The sequence below is a fragment of the Labrus bergylta genome, chromosome 10, assembly GCF_963930695.1.
Source record: "Labrus bergylta chromosome 10, fLabBer1.1, whole genome shotgun sequence".
Classification (NCBI taxonomy): Eukaryota; Metazoa; Chordata; class Actinopteri; order Labriformes; family Labridae; genus Labrus; species Labrus bergylta.
In genome coordinates this window covers 20,584,400-20,602,049 of record NC_089204.1, presented here as the reverse complement: position 1 = coordinate 20,602,049, position 17,650 = coordinate 20,584,400, and the positions used below count along the sequence as shown (strand labels likewise).

At 40.1% G+C, this 17,650-nt stretch overlaps 1 protein-coding gene across 1 annotated transcript in view; it reads left to right on the top strand.

Annotated features, from left to right (window-relative positions):
- adam12b (ADAM metallopeptidase domain 12b) overlaps positions 1-17,650 on the top strand; it is a 76,147-nt gene that overhangs the window by 26,594 nt on the left and 31,903 nt on the right. The window contains exons 4-11 of the mRNA XM_020639209.2: positions 7,101-7,179; positions 10,405-10,481; positions 11,291-11,480; positions 12,510-12,575; positions 13,331-13,402; positions 13,849-14,018; positions 14,651-14,735; positions 17,398-17,546. Coding sequence (XP_020494865.1) covers positions 7,101-7,179; positions 10,405-10,481; positions 11,291-11,480; positions 12,510-12,575; positions 13,331-13,402; positions 13,849-14,018; positions 14,651-14,735; positions 17,398-17,546 — 888 coding nt within the window. The remainder of the gene's footprint in view (positions 1-7,100; positions 7,180-10,404; positions 10,482-11,290; positions 11,481-12,509; positions 12,576-13,330; positions 13,403-13,848; positions 14,019-14,650; positions 14,736-17,397; positions 17,547-17,650) is intronic.

Genomic DNA, 17,650 nt, shown 5'->3' with positions numbered 1-17,650 from the left:
TGAATTAAGCAGGGTAAATGACATCATCATCAGCATCATTTCGTATGGACGTTATCAATTGGATGACTCACATCTATTACAGAGAGAGCAACAACGCCTCCAGCTAAGATAGTGTACAGGGAGGATTTGGTCTCTTCCTGTTGATTAGTGATTGAATATAATGAAAACAAGATTGCATTGAACTGAAACTGTTTGCATCAGTTACCTCAATAAACGGATCAAGCATGCAATCATTGCTCTGTTTTTATGAGCATATTTTTTTTTTAGCTGCTTACCATATAAAGAGTTTACAGTTCAGTGCTTGTTAGTGTTGGGAGATGTTGCCTCAAGGCGTTTTTGAGCTCATACCATCATCATCCAGTGCCCAGAAGTCATCTGAGCTGCATTTTTAGTTGTAAAGAAAGATTTCAAACACTCCCTTTGACACACATTTGACATTCATGGTCTTATGTTTTAGCTGTTAAAGCTTTCATTACGACAGAGCCTCCATGGTGGGGTATATGTAGAGAACACAAACCGCTTATTTTATAAAAGATGAACAAGTGAGGCATGCTTTATAGCAGCTCATCCATCGGCTATGATTAATGCAGAGGCTTCTCTCCTACTGTACTATAGATGAGCGCATTTACCCTCCCGCTGGTTTGTCTAACTATTCCGTTTAAAGGGTGCAGGGGAAATATGACATCATGCTCTTTATACAGTCAGATATGTTGTAGTGTGGGAATCGTTTTATGGTGTTAAATATTCCGGACATGTAGGCCAGCAGCTATGAAACAGTTCTTTCATTAACAGCTCTTCTGTACCTCACCAGTGTTGGCTTTAGTTCACAACCGAAGGAAATATTGACATTGATAAATCCTCCGTACAAATTGCAATGTTTCACACCTATTTGCCATCTGCTTTCATTGGAAGAAAAAAAGGGTTTGGGCTTTACACCAACATATTTTGGATCTCTGTGGGTTTTTTTGAACCTGCAGCTTTGTACTTTGACCAATTTCTGCAAGACTTTTTAAGACTCTAAGGTAATAAAAAGTAATGGGTAGTAAAAGGAAGAAATATCTGGAGGCATAAAAGATAAGGTTACCATCACCTTGCTATAAAATGAAAACAAAAACTGCAGGGAGAGGGCATATCCAGAGGAAAGAGATTGACTCCAATGATCTGTAAACTCCAGGCGCTCACACAAGACACAAGGCAGCTGGTGCACAATCATCCTCTATTGATTCCTCTCATATGTATGTCCTATATCTTACATGAGGATACAAACGGTCAGTTTTTGGTTGTAAAGAAAGTTATTTTGCTCATCCATGAGAAGCTCAGCAATTCTGATCCATTCATAAATGGAGAATTGGACAATCACCGCTGTTTTCTACTTACTGAAGGGAAATTGAGAGGGTTTTTTCAGGCGATAACTGAGGATATGTTAGGACTCAATCTCATCCAAATGTTGCCGTGTGATTTCATCTAAAATGCACTTGATTTGCTGTTTGGTCCTCTTAACAGAAACAGCGATGAAGTTATTGGTATAAAATGAAAATAAGCCTTGTGGGAGAAGTCACATCAGTAATATTCTCACTCACATGCCAAAAGAAATGCCTGACAATTCATGCATATCCTTCTCCTTACATGCCTCCTATGATGATGAAGTTAATCTTATCGTTAGGGGGGTTGGGGATGTTGTCTTTTTAGCCTAACAGTGCTTGACCAGCAGAAGCCCCTAACCAGAAAAATCATACATGTATGACCTTACCGTCACATGCTATCATTTCCACTTATTACTTCCTGTCAACACCTATATTCTTCCAAGGGGGTAAAGTCTGTGTTGATATCAGGTCAAGAAGCTATAAAGAAGATCATATGGTCAGTTATGTTACTCATCCAGGAAAAAGTCATTTGAATACATTTTAAGAAATTCATGTTTTACCCTGAATGCCTGTATGCTTCTGTTTATTTAAAATAGTATGTCTAGAGGAAGAGTCATGTAACTGTATCACTATACCATGATTCATCATTCACTGCTGCTTTTTGGTGCTGAGAGGCTTGTTTCTCTCTCTGTGGTTTGTTTTACTGATGTGATGACTTCGCTCGCCTCCAGCGCCACATCACACACGGTGCTTTGAAGCCTGAGGTTAGGGACACAGACAGAGATTGTTGTTTGAATGAGTTTACCCTCTTGATGATTGAACAACAAAGAGGCAGGTTTTTATTTGGTTTTTGATGTGAAATGTCGACTATAAAAGCCAGTTGTACTACTCCTACTTGTCGCTGTAGCTTTCAAGTTGTGTGCCTGGCAGGTGACTGTCATTGAGTCATTGGTACATATGTATCTGCAGGGCCTTTCCGGGTCTTTAATCTCTAAAAACAACTGGTAGAAATGACTATTTTTGTGTCTTTCTTTCTTTCCTTTTTTCTTATCACGAGTAGTGTCGTCATCCAGACCTGATGTGAACTCGCTGCAGAATGATTTAACGTGAACGAGCTGCTCTGTGAATTATTCCGGGAGGATCTTGACTCATTAAGGAGCTATCTTTGCTTTGGTCAGTCAATATTTAAATAGGATCGGCCCATTAGCCTGCTTGTTTGATATTGGTCTTCTGCCTGCTGGAGCGTTTATATTGGAACATTTAAGTCTGCTCTCTCATTAATGTGACTTTTTAGTCGCGCTAGCAGCAGGATTGAGACGGTCGTTAAGTTAGTCGGTCAGTTCACGACTTTGGTCCAGACTCCTGAAGAATCTTGACAGTTATGTTGTGCTTTGCAAAATATATCCGTAGTATTCTTTTGGTGATGCCCTATGGGATTATAAGTCTTTCATAATATCTCCAGAAATATCTCCACATCTGCTTGAGGGGTTGCAAAAGAACAACAACTGGTGCAGCCATTGATTGTTCCAAGAAGATAAAATAGTCTAAATTTCGTAACCTCGACTGATACCTGAAATGTGAAATGTCTTTGGAATGGACTGCACAAGAGATCTGTACTCATATCCATGTTCCCAATAGGATTATTGTTAAACTTTCCTGACATTTCATTTAGCTTAATTGGTGGGTCAGATGTTGCAATGCTTACAAGAGAAACCATTATCATGACCATGTTTAACATTTAAACAGCTACACACAAGTGTACTGACTTTAGCATTGAGCTCAAATACATTTAGTATTAAGCCTACATCTTAGTTGAATTGCTAGCTTGGCTTTACACCTTATATGTCAGTAAGAAGACCTTGTTCTACAAAGATAGAAGGCACAATTATACTGGAAGGTTGCCACATAATAATAAGTGATGAATTTAATGCTGATAAAGAAAACATTCTCACAACAGCCGAGTAGAGAAGTTCACATGTTCATGAGTAATGTTGTACAGAACCAGAGGAGTGGACTGAGGGAACATGCTCTAATTCTGCATTTCAGGGGATTTTCTCCTTCCACCCTCATCTTCCTCTCTCTCTCTCTGTCTCTCTCTGGCTTCCTCTCTCTCTGGCTTTGTACAATCCAATGCACCAGCTACAGCCAAGCCTAAGCTGAAGGGACACTGAGCTGTATGTAAATCAATTTGGAACGCATCGGTATGTGGAAATAGAATTAGACATGTCAACCACACCTCTTTATTTCCTTCTCTCGTCTATATATTTCTCTCCCTCTGTGGTAGTCTGCTCCTTTTCAAGTTGGGGCGTAAAGGGCCATAAGGAGCGGCTATAGGACGGCTTAGGGTTAGGCTTGTGGGGTAGAGGGGATTAAAAGAAATCACTGAAGTTAGCAGTCTTCAAAGGAAGCAGAAAGACAGCAAGAGGAGCCATATTTCTCTCAAATGGTTTCATGCTTGAGGGGCTTTGCGTAATGGGGAATTATTACATGAAGCATGGAGTTGCATATATGTAAATGAGCCTCCACGCTTAAAGGAACATTGTACTCAGTGGATGCACAAGAAAATGATTGTGTAAAAAAATAAATAAAATAAAACTTATTGCTGTAAACAACGCGGAGCACATCAGGCTTCAGCATCATTGATTACACTGTGGTTGTCAGTGTCTGCATGATTTGATTTGTTCTTTTCAAGTAAAACTCATCACAACAGGTTCGGTTCTAAACAGTTCTATCTGCAATCAATTTCAGATACGACAGCCAGCTATATCTGACACTTTTATATGCAGCAGCAGAAGAAGAATAAGAGGTTATGTATGGTCCACTGTAATGTAATAATTTTTCTGCTGTGCTGTCTGTTTGGTCCCTGCATTGTGCTCCATATCTCTAGCAGCCATTGACTTTCTGCAGTGAAGGATAAACTGGATGTCCGCACTCCACTTATGTCAAGAAATGGAAAGGAAACAAAAAACATGAGACATCAGGCACTAGAGGTTCTTAGTGTTAACAAGTTCAACTTGAATTGTAAATTATGAACTATTTTCAAACACTCAAGAAAGTGTGGGGAGCCCTTCATCTCGCAATCAATAATTCAGACTGTAAATTAATTTTCAAAGAAATGTAATTTATTCTGAAGAGCAGTTTATAAATGGCTGAGATTATTTTTGAAGACGAACAACAGTACTGGCTGCCTCCCCAAGGTGCTATTAAAGAGGCCCTCATTCATCACAATTAACCTGGTCGACCATTAGTGAATCTTTAATTAGTTGTTAGGCTGTGCGTAATGAATCGCAACACACACTAAGGAGAAGTGAATCAATGGTTATTGACACAAGCAATTACAAGAGATTTATGTAACGTTTTGCTGGAAAAAAAGTTCAATGTGTCTGGTGCATTTGTTTGTATAATGCAGAATGATAGCAAAGGAGAACACTCTCGGTTCACAGGGTGCTACCACCTATGCTACAATTACAGTTGTAGAATAACTTGACAGTGTGGCCCTGAGACTATCATCTTCCTCTGCTGGATTGAAAAGAAAGTCACATTGCACATCCATCACAAGCTCAACAATTCTGTTCCAATCAGAAGATCTGTCAGCTGTCGTTTTGAACATACTTGAAGGAAATTGAATCAGCATTTGGAGAATACACACTGGGTTTGTGGCGAGAAATGAGGCAAATTTTAGACCAATTCTCAATCCCAATGTTGGTGCGATTTCATTGGTGGCATGCTTCCCTTTATAAAAATGGTAATGTAGGTGGGTAGCTGTTGCTAGGAAAGGAAGGTGTAAGGTCTGAAGTATTCAGAAAGAAATGTTCTTGTGGAAAAACATGAGGACATGCCTTAGGTGCAGTGAGTAAAAAGCCTCTACGGCTGCTCAATAAAATGTGAAATTTTAACCTATTTTTCAATGTGCTCTGGAGAAACTCAAATCAAGGTTTTTAAAGGGGTGTTGTCGGCTCAACAGCTCAGATTTATTCTGTGACAATAAAATGGCAAAGAGGGAAGGATAAAAAGGCGGGGCAGAAATGGCAACCAAGAGCATCTGATCATCAGCTGTAAGATACGATATCCCACAACCACAGAGCTGGAAGGTAACCAGCGAGGGCGGAGGGAACTCTCCTCAAACCCACTGTAAACATTCACAGCCCTCATAACCTCTGTGTAATCTTGCCAAAAGAAGTTGATTACAGGCGGAGTCCATCGTGTAAAACCTGCAGCTTTAATACAGTGTGTATCATAATACATGGGGCCAGGCTGGCTCGCTCAAAGAACCGCACGAGAGCATTTGCATGGAATTAACGCTCACATGACACAGATTCCTTCTTCACTGCCACATCGTGAAGTACAGCATTTAGACTTTGCCCTCCTTTCTCCACATTTTTCAGTGTAATTTTTAAACAATGTGTTTGCTTGGTATGAAGATTTTGGAATTTGTTTTTAAGCAAATCCTTCCTTCTGATGTGTAACCCATTTGTAATGAGACATACCGAGCTCAAGTCATTACATGCTGCTGGCTGATCAGATTAGATTTAGAGCTCGCTAATGACATGATAAGGCACATTACAGCGATAATGCATTTTTAACAAAGTTAAAGTCAGTCAGGCATCATCCATGGAGGATCGATTTTCAAAACCGGTCAAAAAAATGTCCCTAAAACATGCTGAAAGAATCTTAGTATAGTCCCTCATTACGGTTGAATTGTGTGTGTTTTTGTGGTTTGTGATCCATGCAGGCTGTGTGAGATGGCAGAGTTATTTGGGATGTGAATGATTTCCACTGACTTGGACAAGCACTGGATTACCGTTTTCAAACGAAAACCTCTCTCTGTCATTTTGACTCCCCTCTTTTTTAGAGAGAAAAAAATGACCTATTCTTAAAGTTTTAGTTTTGACAGTTTGTTTTCCTTTAGAAATGTTTTGTACTTAGCCTACGGATTCAAAGTGACACTTTTTTCATCCTATTTACCTTTTGACTCTGCTATTGGGAAGGGTTTTTGTGTATTTCACACAGTCATTTTTCAGTACCTGTCATACACAAAGTTTTTTTTCTGAGAATTTGTCCCTTTTTTGTTCATTCCATTTGCTGGTACCTTGTGACTTTCTGGTCCTCTCTCTCTTCTCTGGCACACACATGCACACAGACATAGACACACACACACACACACACACACACACACACACACACACACACACACACACATCCTGAGATCATATTGCCTGATGTCAGGGTAATTATGCAGCTGCAAAAGATGGGTGTTCCTGCTGCTCCTTTGCCAGTGCTTGGGGTGGGGCTCACTGTGTCCATCTGCTCATGGCTTTAGGAAGAAAAAGCATACACAAACTGAGAGTTTAAAATATCTCCACACACACACACACACACACACACACACACACACACACACACACACACACACACAAATGCACAGAACACACACATACTATATAATTACCTCAGCAGGGACTGTACTCAGTCATGCAAGATGCCAGGGGATTTAAGGACATGTACAAATCACGTTTTAAATTCACAGAAAATCATGTCCCTCCTAGCCTCAGAAATCTCCCAAATCCTTATAAGCAACACTGAATCTACACAAAATACCAAACCAAGTCTCCACTTTTCTTGGCACGATTCTTAACAGACTTGTTCAAATCAATTTCTATTAACAATGCTGGGAAAAAAATACCTGGATGTTTAATGTGTCTATTTCTTCCTGTTTTGTTTCTGTTCTTTTCATAGGGGTCTTTTTGCAAGCCATTACACTGAGACACATTACCAGGAGGATGGAAGTGCAGTCATCGGTTCTCACAAAACAACGGTACAGTGACACTCAAACGCTTTTGACATTTATGGACGAGAGTGGACATGCAGTGTTGCTCCACTGGCACACTGTCAAAAATTCACTGACAAAGATATTGTTTGTTTTTGTTTTTTTACTGATAGCACATTATTTTTAAAGTACAATTAATTAATGCATTAGATAAAAAATGCATTTTGGATTGAATTAAGACTGTTTTAATTGTCTTCCCCGTCATCACAACATGACACAGTGTGTGTATATGAAAGCGTCTGGTAGTTTCTGAACACTGAGTCTGTCCTGTGGCCTACTTGATGATAAGCTGTGTTTTATGCTGGATGTTTTTCAGCCAACTCTGCCAACAGGGTTTTTATTTTGGAATCCCCTATTAGCAGCTGATCTATTCCAGACTATTTATTTTTTTGGTGTGTTGGCTGAGTAGAGAAAAGTGGCTGCACCTCTTTTAAAAATGAAGAGAAGATTGATGATCATTTAGAGTTTCAAATCAAGAAGTCTCTGTGGCAATTGTCTTGTTGAAATGAGTTTGTGGAGATGAAAAACAAACAAACAGGGACACTGATTCTTCAATCTATGATGTAGGTGTTTTCATTTTAAATAAGGTAGAAGGAGTAGTTTCCCTTCTTATCTAAAGGTTTTCATTTTCAGCTGCCATTGTTAAAGTTCCAAAAAAATACTTTAAAACAACAATTCTAATTCTGCTTTAAAAAAAAATACTTAACAGTGCCTTCCTTGATTGAGGCTAAGTTGGATGGAAATCCTTGTTTAATAGAGCTACTGTGAGACAGTTTGACAGTTTGACAGGTTGCTTGATGCTCAGAGGGGGAATGTTTGGTAATTGTGTGTTGACTGACAAGTCTATTTACTGCATAGCTATGCAAACAGCTTTCCCCCATCTCTCTCTCATACACACACCTTTTAATTTTAAGTGGGCGGAAGTTACAAGCATTGCATCAGGCTGTCAAATAGATGCACTGTATTGTCTTAGATAAGCCTCAAACAGCTGCACGCCTTCAGTACCTGCTGTCACTGAACTCAGACATACGGTTATCAGGCATCAGAGGAATGACAAGGACTGTAAAATAAACTCTGGCATCCTCTGAGTTATACGCTAAAACACCACGATCTGACGGAAATAAATCACGTTTTTTCCTGCTGCTGGTCCAGCACACAATTCAACACCTATGATAATGAACCTGCACCGTTAAACAAGACATAAATGAATCCCTGTAGAAGTAGGAGTTGTGTCGGATCAGCCATTAAAAGCTCACGCTGTGCAAATATTTTTGTCACACATAGCACCTTATTTAGAGCAACAATAGGTAGGAAATTAGTTTGATGCACTTTGGCGCCCCAAGACATTGCAAGAAGCTGATCAACCTGACTCTGCAAGCATCTTCAGCCCCTTGTTGCAAACTCTTTGCATAGAGTATGTGGATGTGTATTCAGCTGTTGCCATGGTATCTATGCGCTGTGGCCAAAATCGCTATATCGGAGAGTGTCATTTGTTACATGCTAATTGAGGTACGTTTGTAGGTTACCACACTTGTAAAGCTTATTTGAAAATCGACAAGGAAAAAGAAACCCCTTTGGCGTGGTATGGATTTATTTATTTGTATGCAAACCTGAGACATAAATTGGGCTCAGTGACTTTCTGCCCCTGTTAACGCTGCTCAACACAAGACAGTGAAGACACGGATAACAATACGGCCTTGCATTACGTTAAAATCTGTTCTGAATAATAATATATTCAGGCTTGCACACGCTTCTTGCTCGGTCACTTTCACTTTTTCTCTTTTAGCTTCATCCCTCACCAACCTCTTCCTCTTACCCTCAGTCATTATATCAAAGCAATCCAAGTTTCATACTGCAGTAAACAGGCGATCAGGCCGTGCTGTGGGCACGGGAGGGACGCCATTCTCCTTATTGAAAGTTATTGTGCTATTAAATGGACCTTTAAAAATACTGTTTTAAGGTAGAACGTTGCATACTGTTGCTTTAAATATTTAGTTATAGTACAACCCAAAATTTCAAAATTTGATCGTCTGATTCTTTGGAAAATAAAAATAGGTAACATATGTAGTAAATGTTTCTTCACTGAACAGTAAGAACAATATTACTACTGTCTCACATTCACAAAAAAGATGAACTGCTCCCTTCAAGACACCTAGGGGGAAATAAAACTAAAACAACTGCAGAATACAGGGTACACCATGTATTCCATCTCTGTTCTGCTTTTGTGTAGCTTCAGGAAAATCCTCTAAAAATAATCTTATGACTTAATAATCCACTTGCTTTAAAATCACAGACATATTGAGGATAACCGAGGGAGACAATCACTATTGCTGCCTGATGTTTTCTTGAAAGAAAGGTGAAGTAATCTAGGTCAGGCATAGCCTCAGCACAGAGCCTTTGTAGCCGCTCTATTTTTAAACATAATGTAATGGGCCACAATTTCATCACCACCTGGCTCAGTCTTTCTACTGTAATTGTCAAACAGAAGAGCGAAGAATCAAAAGGCTTTTTTCATTGCATGAATCATAACCCAAATCTCACCCCAAAGTATTTCCTCCTGCGTTTCAGTATTGGGGATGAGAAATGGTCTGCTTAGTGACAAATGACAGTTGATTTAAGAGGAATTGAATACTTCCAAACAGTGAATGGAGACCTGTGTCCCTCCTGAAGACGGTGACTTCCTCTGCTCTCCTTGCATTCAGACAAAGTCGTTTTCATTGTGTCTGAGGAGCCTTAAATGCCCTCTTTTCTTTCTACCAGACCTCTCTAGTGGAATGATAAAAGAAAGACAATTACTATATTACTGTCAACTCCCATCTGTGTCGTTTCTTCTCCTTCTTTTTTTTTCCCAGCATTGTCTGTTTCATAAAGACTACTTTGTGCAGAAGTTGATGAAAGGAAAGACAGTTCCACTGTATCTAGTCCTCTTTTGATCGCAGATTGTTAAAGCTCTTGGAAAGCAACATAAAGAAGACGAAAAAAAATCAGTCATCAAAATTTTTTTATTGCAAAATGATGTGAAACAAATTCACAAAGAAACGTAAAGTTGTGGCTGATACCATGTTGCTGATCTTGGCTGCAGTGTGTGTGAGAGAGAACTTAACCCACCCAAGCCTTTGTAAGCCCACAGGAGCTAGTGATCAGAGGTTGATGGTGGTATGGAAGTCAGGTAGTGCCTCATAAAAAAAACAAATAACTCTTTATCTCTTTTAGGACAACTGCTACTACCATGGCGAAGTGCAGGCGCATCCAGACTCTGATGTCTCCCTCAGCACCTGCTCAGGCCTTCGGTAGGAATCACAATCATCACTCATTTTGTATTCAAGCAGCATCTCAGCACTGCCCTTTAAGTGCTATTTGCCACTGCAATGTTTATATTTACTTATAGTCATTCGGCAGAGCGGCCCATCCCTCCTAAGCCCCTTAAGTGCGCTGTCAGTGAGTTGATGTGTGACCCGCAGGAATAGTGGAAAATGTCATGCCTCGTTGTCTTTGTCCACGGAGACGTCCAGTAAATATTTGCACTCATTTTGGCAGTAATTGGCATCCAGTTGTTGCTAATGAACGACCACAGTTCGAAGATTTGGGATTTGGGCATCAGCAACAAAGTCTTGAAATACTCACCGTTATCCTCTGCTTAAGTAAACAACATTTTTTGGAGGCATGTGCAATGTTGACCTTTTAATCAAGTCAATAACGGCTTATGATAAGGAAAACTTTCTGTAGATTTGGGTTAAATATTATTGATCTGAAGCATGGGATGTGATGATTTTGATGTTAATCTACATAAAGAAAGTGGTTCATAAAAATTCTGTACTCATTTGTGAATTCTGCAGAGAGCTTTGTTGGATAGAGCTAAGATAAGTTTTACCCTAACAATGCCAGTGATAAAAGCTACTGTATGGCTTGGCCCTGTTGCCAAAAAAATAAATAGTTTTGTTTCATTTGGCTTCAATTAAATTGGTCAAGTGGAGAAAAGGGCCCTTCCTCAGTTGTCACATATTCCAATAGAGAGAGCCACAATTGATCAAATTCTACATTGGAGAGATTGGTTACGCTTTGAGGCTTTGTTTTCAGATTTGCGCTTCTGTCTGTGCAGAGGCTTCATCGCACTTGAGAACAGAACATTCATCATTGAGCCGGTGTCTGGCAATGACAACTGTGCTCACTTCATCTACCACGGGGAAGAACTCAGACTGACCCCAGGAGCCTGCGGCCACGGCTTCAATATGTCCTCAATTGCCCCAGAAAACCACATCAAAAGTCCCTTCCAATCTTTTCACTCCAGGGTGAGAGCAGTATCATTTTGTTTTCTTTCATCACAAATCTTGTTTTTAAAGCCAATGGATATTACAGTTCAAAGCTAAATGTTGTTCTCTTTTAGTTTAATTGACAAACGCTCCTGAAGAGAATCACTTTCATTCACTTTATGAAAGATGAATTGGCATTTGACCAAAGATCAGCAAATTGGCAAGCTGACCAAATTGGATAGGTTCCCAGAGGATGATGCCTTGGGCTTGACACATTTTATCTGCATTTGAGCCCAAAGGCGAGGGCCCATGCAGGTTTGGCCAATCATTTACATGGAACAGGTGCAGCATCCATCTGCCGCTATTCCCAAGCATTAAAAAACTTCATATGAGTCAGGAAGTGGAAGCTACCAGCATACAGTACTTAATGACCCCTGAGTAATTTTGGGGCTTTGCATTTTTTAGAAGAGCATTAGTTCTGCCTAGGCTGGTAGCAGCTAGCTTTATTTAAGCAGATTGTATGATTTTTTTCAACTTCCTTTTTGTTGTTGTTGCAAAAATTAAATATGAAGCTACCACTAGAATTTTAACGAGGGTGTAAATCAGTGTAGTGATACAACAGAAAACTCAAAGTACTTGGTCTTTTTCGATTCTCTGATTTTTTTGAAATTTTCAAAATCCAAAACAAAAAACACCAACCAGAATTTATAAATATTTTTTTATTATATACAAAAGTTAACGTCTTACAATGAAATGATGTACAGTAGTTAATCCAGGGGTCATGTTAGTTCATAAAGCCAAGACTTAGTTGGCAACTACATCATTTAAGATTTATCTTATCAAGCTCTCGTTAAGAGACCAAACATGTGTAGTGCAGGTTTATCTTAGGGCTTTCAAGAAGGGTCCACAGAGAGGAATACATTTGTGTGTCACGGTTTATTGTCCCAGGATAAAGTTTACTCAAAAAGTGGACTCATCCGTTGGAGGATCAACTGAAAAAAAAAAAAAAAAGCTGTTTTAAATATTTTGGAGCAAATCTCATTTGCAGCATCTCTGTTTTATCTTCAGCATAAAAGGCATGCCCAGAAGACAACCAAGTATGTCGAGCTGATCATTGTTGCAGACAACAGAGAGGTAATGCACCACAAATGCACTGCTACACCAAACAAACAAAAAAAACACACACTGAAACAACAGCAGCCCTTCATGGTTTAGCAGGGTAAGCTGTAGTAACAGTAAAGCCTGTCCCAATGGAGCTGCAGAATTAGGTCAGTGTGCAACAAGCACTGTGGTCTTGTGGCAGAGGCTAGGTTTTGACGGGAAGTGCTGAATGATTCCCCAGCGGAGCAGACAGGAAACAGGAAAAAGCCGTGTGGATACAGAAGAGTCTCCTGTAGCACTGACAAGCTCATGGGGGGGGGGGGGGGGGGGGGGGGGGGGGTGTTTCCTCCTGGCAGTGTGCTGCTAATACCAGCGAAACTGAGTGGAAGGAAAGGAAATAGTGGGAAGAATAAGAGATCCCAAATGTTGTCAGGCTCAAGCACCAATGCAGGTGGAGGCAGTAGTAGGATGGAACAAGTGGGTCTGACTTTGCTGCAGTTTGGATCCAAAACTTTACCGGCTGTCAGATCTGCCAATATAGACTCTTCCTGCAGCCATGCCATGTGTCTCTCTAACACTAGGAGGTTTTTCTGTATCCAGATGGTCACAGCTTGACAAGCTGCCTAACACACAGTAAAACATATTGCCTTTCTGGGTGTTCTGTGTTGTTTTATGCTGTTTAGTTCTGGAAAAGACTGCTTACAGTATCATTTAGGTCTTCATGCAACACAGCTACGTGTCAGCGTGCTTCCATCACCACCACTGTTAACATGTCGTTTTCTTTTCAGTTTCAGAAACAGGGGAGGGATGTGGAGAAGGTGAAACAGAGACTGGCAGAGATAGCCAATTATGTGGACAAGGTAAAACATCCTCTCCTCTCAGCGCAGGAGGGATAAATCACTTTTTTAAAATAGAAATATAGCTGGCAGCAGAGATTAATGGGATGACTGTGTGATAAATTAATGTCCTGCTCAAACAGCTGCTTTTAGTCCGTCTCAAACCTCTGCCAGGGTTGAGGATCTATTGCTAGCAGATATATATAGGCAGATGGATTTATACAAGAAAAACATGGATGGCGATATGAAGAGCACATGCTGTGATCATGTTAAAAACATGATTCTTGTGCACGGAGAGGTTTTAAAGCTGCCAGGGTTAAAATAAATGTAATATGTACAGTGAATTAAGTTAACGAAGGTAAAATGCTATAATACTGCCATACGCATCTGTTCAGTCATTCATGTTATCTAGGCTCCATTAATCCTTTATATCCTCTTTACTCTCTGCCTATCCACATGCTGCCGTTTAGTTCTACAGGGCCCTGGATATCCGAGTGGCTCTCGTGGGTCTGGAGGTATGGAGTGACTCTGATAAATGTCCCATCACCCAGGATCCTTTCACCACCCTGCACGAGTTCCTGGACTGGAGGAAAGTCAAGCTGCTGCCTCAGAGACCTCATGATAACGCTCAGCTCATAAGGTGGAAATTTAATTAAAAAATGAACACATTAACATACTTATTTGTTCGGACAGATCCTAAAATCACCATTCAAAATCAGTTGTACTTAGCATTTGTGCTCATTTTAGATTCATACTTGGTTCCCTTTGCATCTAACTGCCATCATTTCATATATGTTTAGAAAATTGAGGTTTATATATTACTCTTACAGTATAATCAACTTGTGTTAAAATCTACATCACATACAGTAGAAAGCCCTGCCCAACATCACTATTACACAATCATTTAAAACCAAACCTTTCACACTGACAATAAACCATGACAAAAAAAAACAGCTCTCAGCATATTTTCAATGTGTATTCCCTTTTTAAGCCTGCCTCCCTTTGGGTGAAGAAGTAAAAAAAAAAAAAAGTCACTAACAGCTTCTCAACTTGCTGTCTGATACCTCTTCCTGATACTTGATGGGATTTATATTTTTGAATGCAGATTATGTAGTTGTTTGATGTTAAACTATTGCTCTTTTTAAACAAAGATCATACAAAACATTTCAAACCTTGCTGAGAAAATGAATTTAAACATCATTGATGCTTTGGAATACTAGCTTAAGTTATGAGTTAAAATCAAGACCAGACCTCCTCTTGTCCTCTCTGCAGTGGGGTCTACTTCCAGGGCACCACCATTGGCATGGCGCCAATTATGAGCATGTGCACAGTTGAGCAGTCTGGAGGCATTGTCATGGTGAGTATAAAACCTTCTGGCTTCTCCCACCGTTCCTCCACCCTTCTTCTTCCTCTGTGTAGCTTGATCCTATCAGTGTGGATATTGTTCTGAGTTGAGGGGCGAACACAAATCCAGGCGTGATTTACACAGAAAAGGTGTTCAGTGTTTTACGGATAGGTCTGGCAGGAAGTCGTGCTTTTAACCTCAGTGATATCTGTGCTGACACTCCCTCGCCCTCACCATTAACACCATTTTGCACACTAATTTAACTTGATTCATTGTTTATAACATTTGTATCAAAATGCCCCAAAAATGTCCTATGCCCTAATACATTTTTACGCATCGTAAATTAGCTGCCTGCCAAATCACTAAGTGGTTATCAGCCCAATGCTATTACACCCTGGCCCAGATGTGCATCCCCCATTAACAGATATGTTTTCTGCTGGCTGTGGCAGTGCTGAGGCTTCTCCAGATGTTTGTCTTCCCCATTATTTACAGATGGCAGATGGTTTGGACTGAGATTAAAGGGCTGTGTAACCAGTTAGAGGGCGGCCATATGACATGAGCCATTTCTCAAACCAGACACTACCATGTGTGTTAATCAGGCTCAAATCCTTTATGTGGTCTGCATGTTTTTTGTCTGTTTATATTAAAAATGATTCCATCTTCTTTTATATTTGCTGACATGAGACTTTATATGTGAATGGTTTGGATTAAACCGGGCCAATGTCTTTTATAAGATTTTCTTTTGTGGGAGTTCTTTTCTCACATGGCTGGAAATGATATCAGAAGGACTATCAGAGCATTTCCTGTGACCAACACTATCAATTTCTTACTATCACAGCAGCAGCTCCTAGCTGCTTCAGAGTAATGACTGTGGCTTCCAACAGTTTCATCCATTTCTGCTGACTCTGATATTACCCTTTGTTGTGTGGAAGCAGTCAACCAAAAATGGCACACAGGGAGAGAGAGAGAGACGCTGATAAACATGACAGAGGAAGAGGGGAGTTTTCCCATCTTTCTTGTTAAAAGGCGGGGAGTATTCCCCCTGACGCTCCTCTGTAATCAGAGAAAATAACTTGGCCTGGCCTCAACTCCAACTTATGACCCCCCTTCATTGGAAGCATGTGATTTTCTCATGTACATGGTGGAGAACATAAGACCACAGTAAGATAAACAATAGCTATGTGGGCAAACTCTTTCTCTGGGATTTCCAGATTTGAGATACTTTACAAAGAGTTTAATACAATTCAGACCGTTGTACAGTTTTTTATTGGTCATTAAGCTGGAACTCGATTCTCCTGGCTGCATGTTGGCAGATATTTGTAATGGGCATTCAGTCTCATAATTTATTGTGTTTCGAGGTGAGTTATTGTAGACTCATTCATGGCTCACAGTTACTCATAATACTTTTCTCTGTGAAACCTGCAGATGTGTTAAGTTTATCTTTGAATAAACATAACCACAGTATTAATAATTTACCAGGACGGACATGACGTGAATGTAGATCTATACTAAAATAAGGAGTGGGGGAAATGACTGCAATGAAAGGAACAGTCCAAGGTTTTGGGGAATTTTTTTTTCTGGGGGAAAACCAGTTGAGGATAATAATAAAACCATATCAGTAAAATATAAAACAAGTAGGCACTAAACAGCTAGCATAGCTGGGTTCTTAACATAAGCAGATCCACCTCCATCTATAATGCTCTGTAAATGTATTAGCTTGATCATTGCTTTGTCATGGGTTAAGTCCTGGACTAATTTCTTCCTACCTTCTCGTCTCATGACTAGTCAACTGCCACCTGAAAAAAAATAGTCCTTAATTCCCTAAAAGGGAGTCCAGTATTATGTGACGATAGAGTGTATCGTATCGCATCGTATCGTATTGTACATTACTTGCCCTACATTAATAAGTGGGCTTTAAAAGGGGTTGGTGGGTAAACATGGATGCATTAGGCTTGCTGTTTTTTCAATATAAATGTGAGAGATGATGCAAGATCCATAAAATGTGTTGATTGCCGAGTGTTTCTCTGTTATGTAACATTAGTGAAAAAAAATATCATTTGTAAAAGCTGAGTCTTGTAGCTGTGCACCTTTAATCACAAGTTGATTCAAATATAATGAGAAAATGATCGTTTCGTCACAGCATGATGTAACTGAAGGTGGATAGGATTTGGTCATTCTGTCAGTTACCTTCCAAACGTCCCCATTCTTTACTGACCTCCTCCCAGTACCCCTCTCAAACTGTCTATCTACCAAACATGGGGAAACTGAATCTTCCACCTCTCTCACTCATTCTCCATCTCTCTCTGCCTCGTGAAGGGCAGCTGTCCTGCTTATCAATTCAGTGGCGAGTCATACGGCGCCTGGTTTATGGAGCTTGTTTCCCCTAGCAGCAGGTATGATTGGGTCTGCAGGGGTAATAGAATGGCAGATGAATTCAGGTCTCCATGAGGAGAATGAGTAATGGAAGAGGGATGAGGAGGCATATTGGATGGTTTTGGGAATCTGTTAAAATGTGATTTCAGCGTTATCCTTTTACTCGATTTCGAGGGGTATTTTTTGAGTGACAGTGACATTACTTTTTTTTTATTTTGGAATGCTTGCTCAAGTAAATTTGATTAAACTTCACACAAGGTTAAACACTTCATATGTTCTAATGTACTGGGATCCATTCCAGGATCACTCTGAGAACCCACTGGGTGCAGCCGTGACTTTGGCACACGAGCTTGGACACAATTTTGGCATGAACCACGACACCCCAGAGCGCGGCTGTGGCTGTAGGATGACCGCTGATCGGGGAGGCTGCATCATGACCCCCTCCACAGGGTAAGATAATGATGATCTTTTATACAAAAAAATTAATGGATGGATAAATGTTGGTTCCAACAGGTTGTGTAGAAAGGTCAAGATGAATGTGTCATGAATGTTGT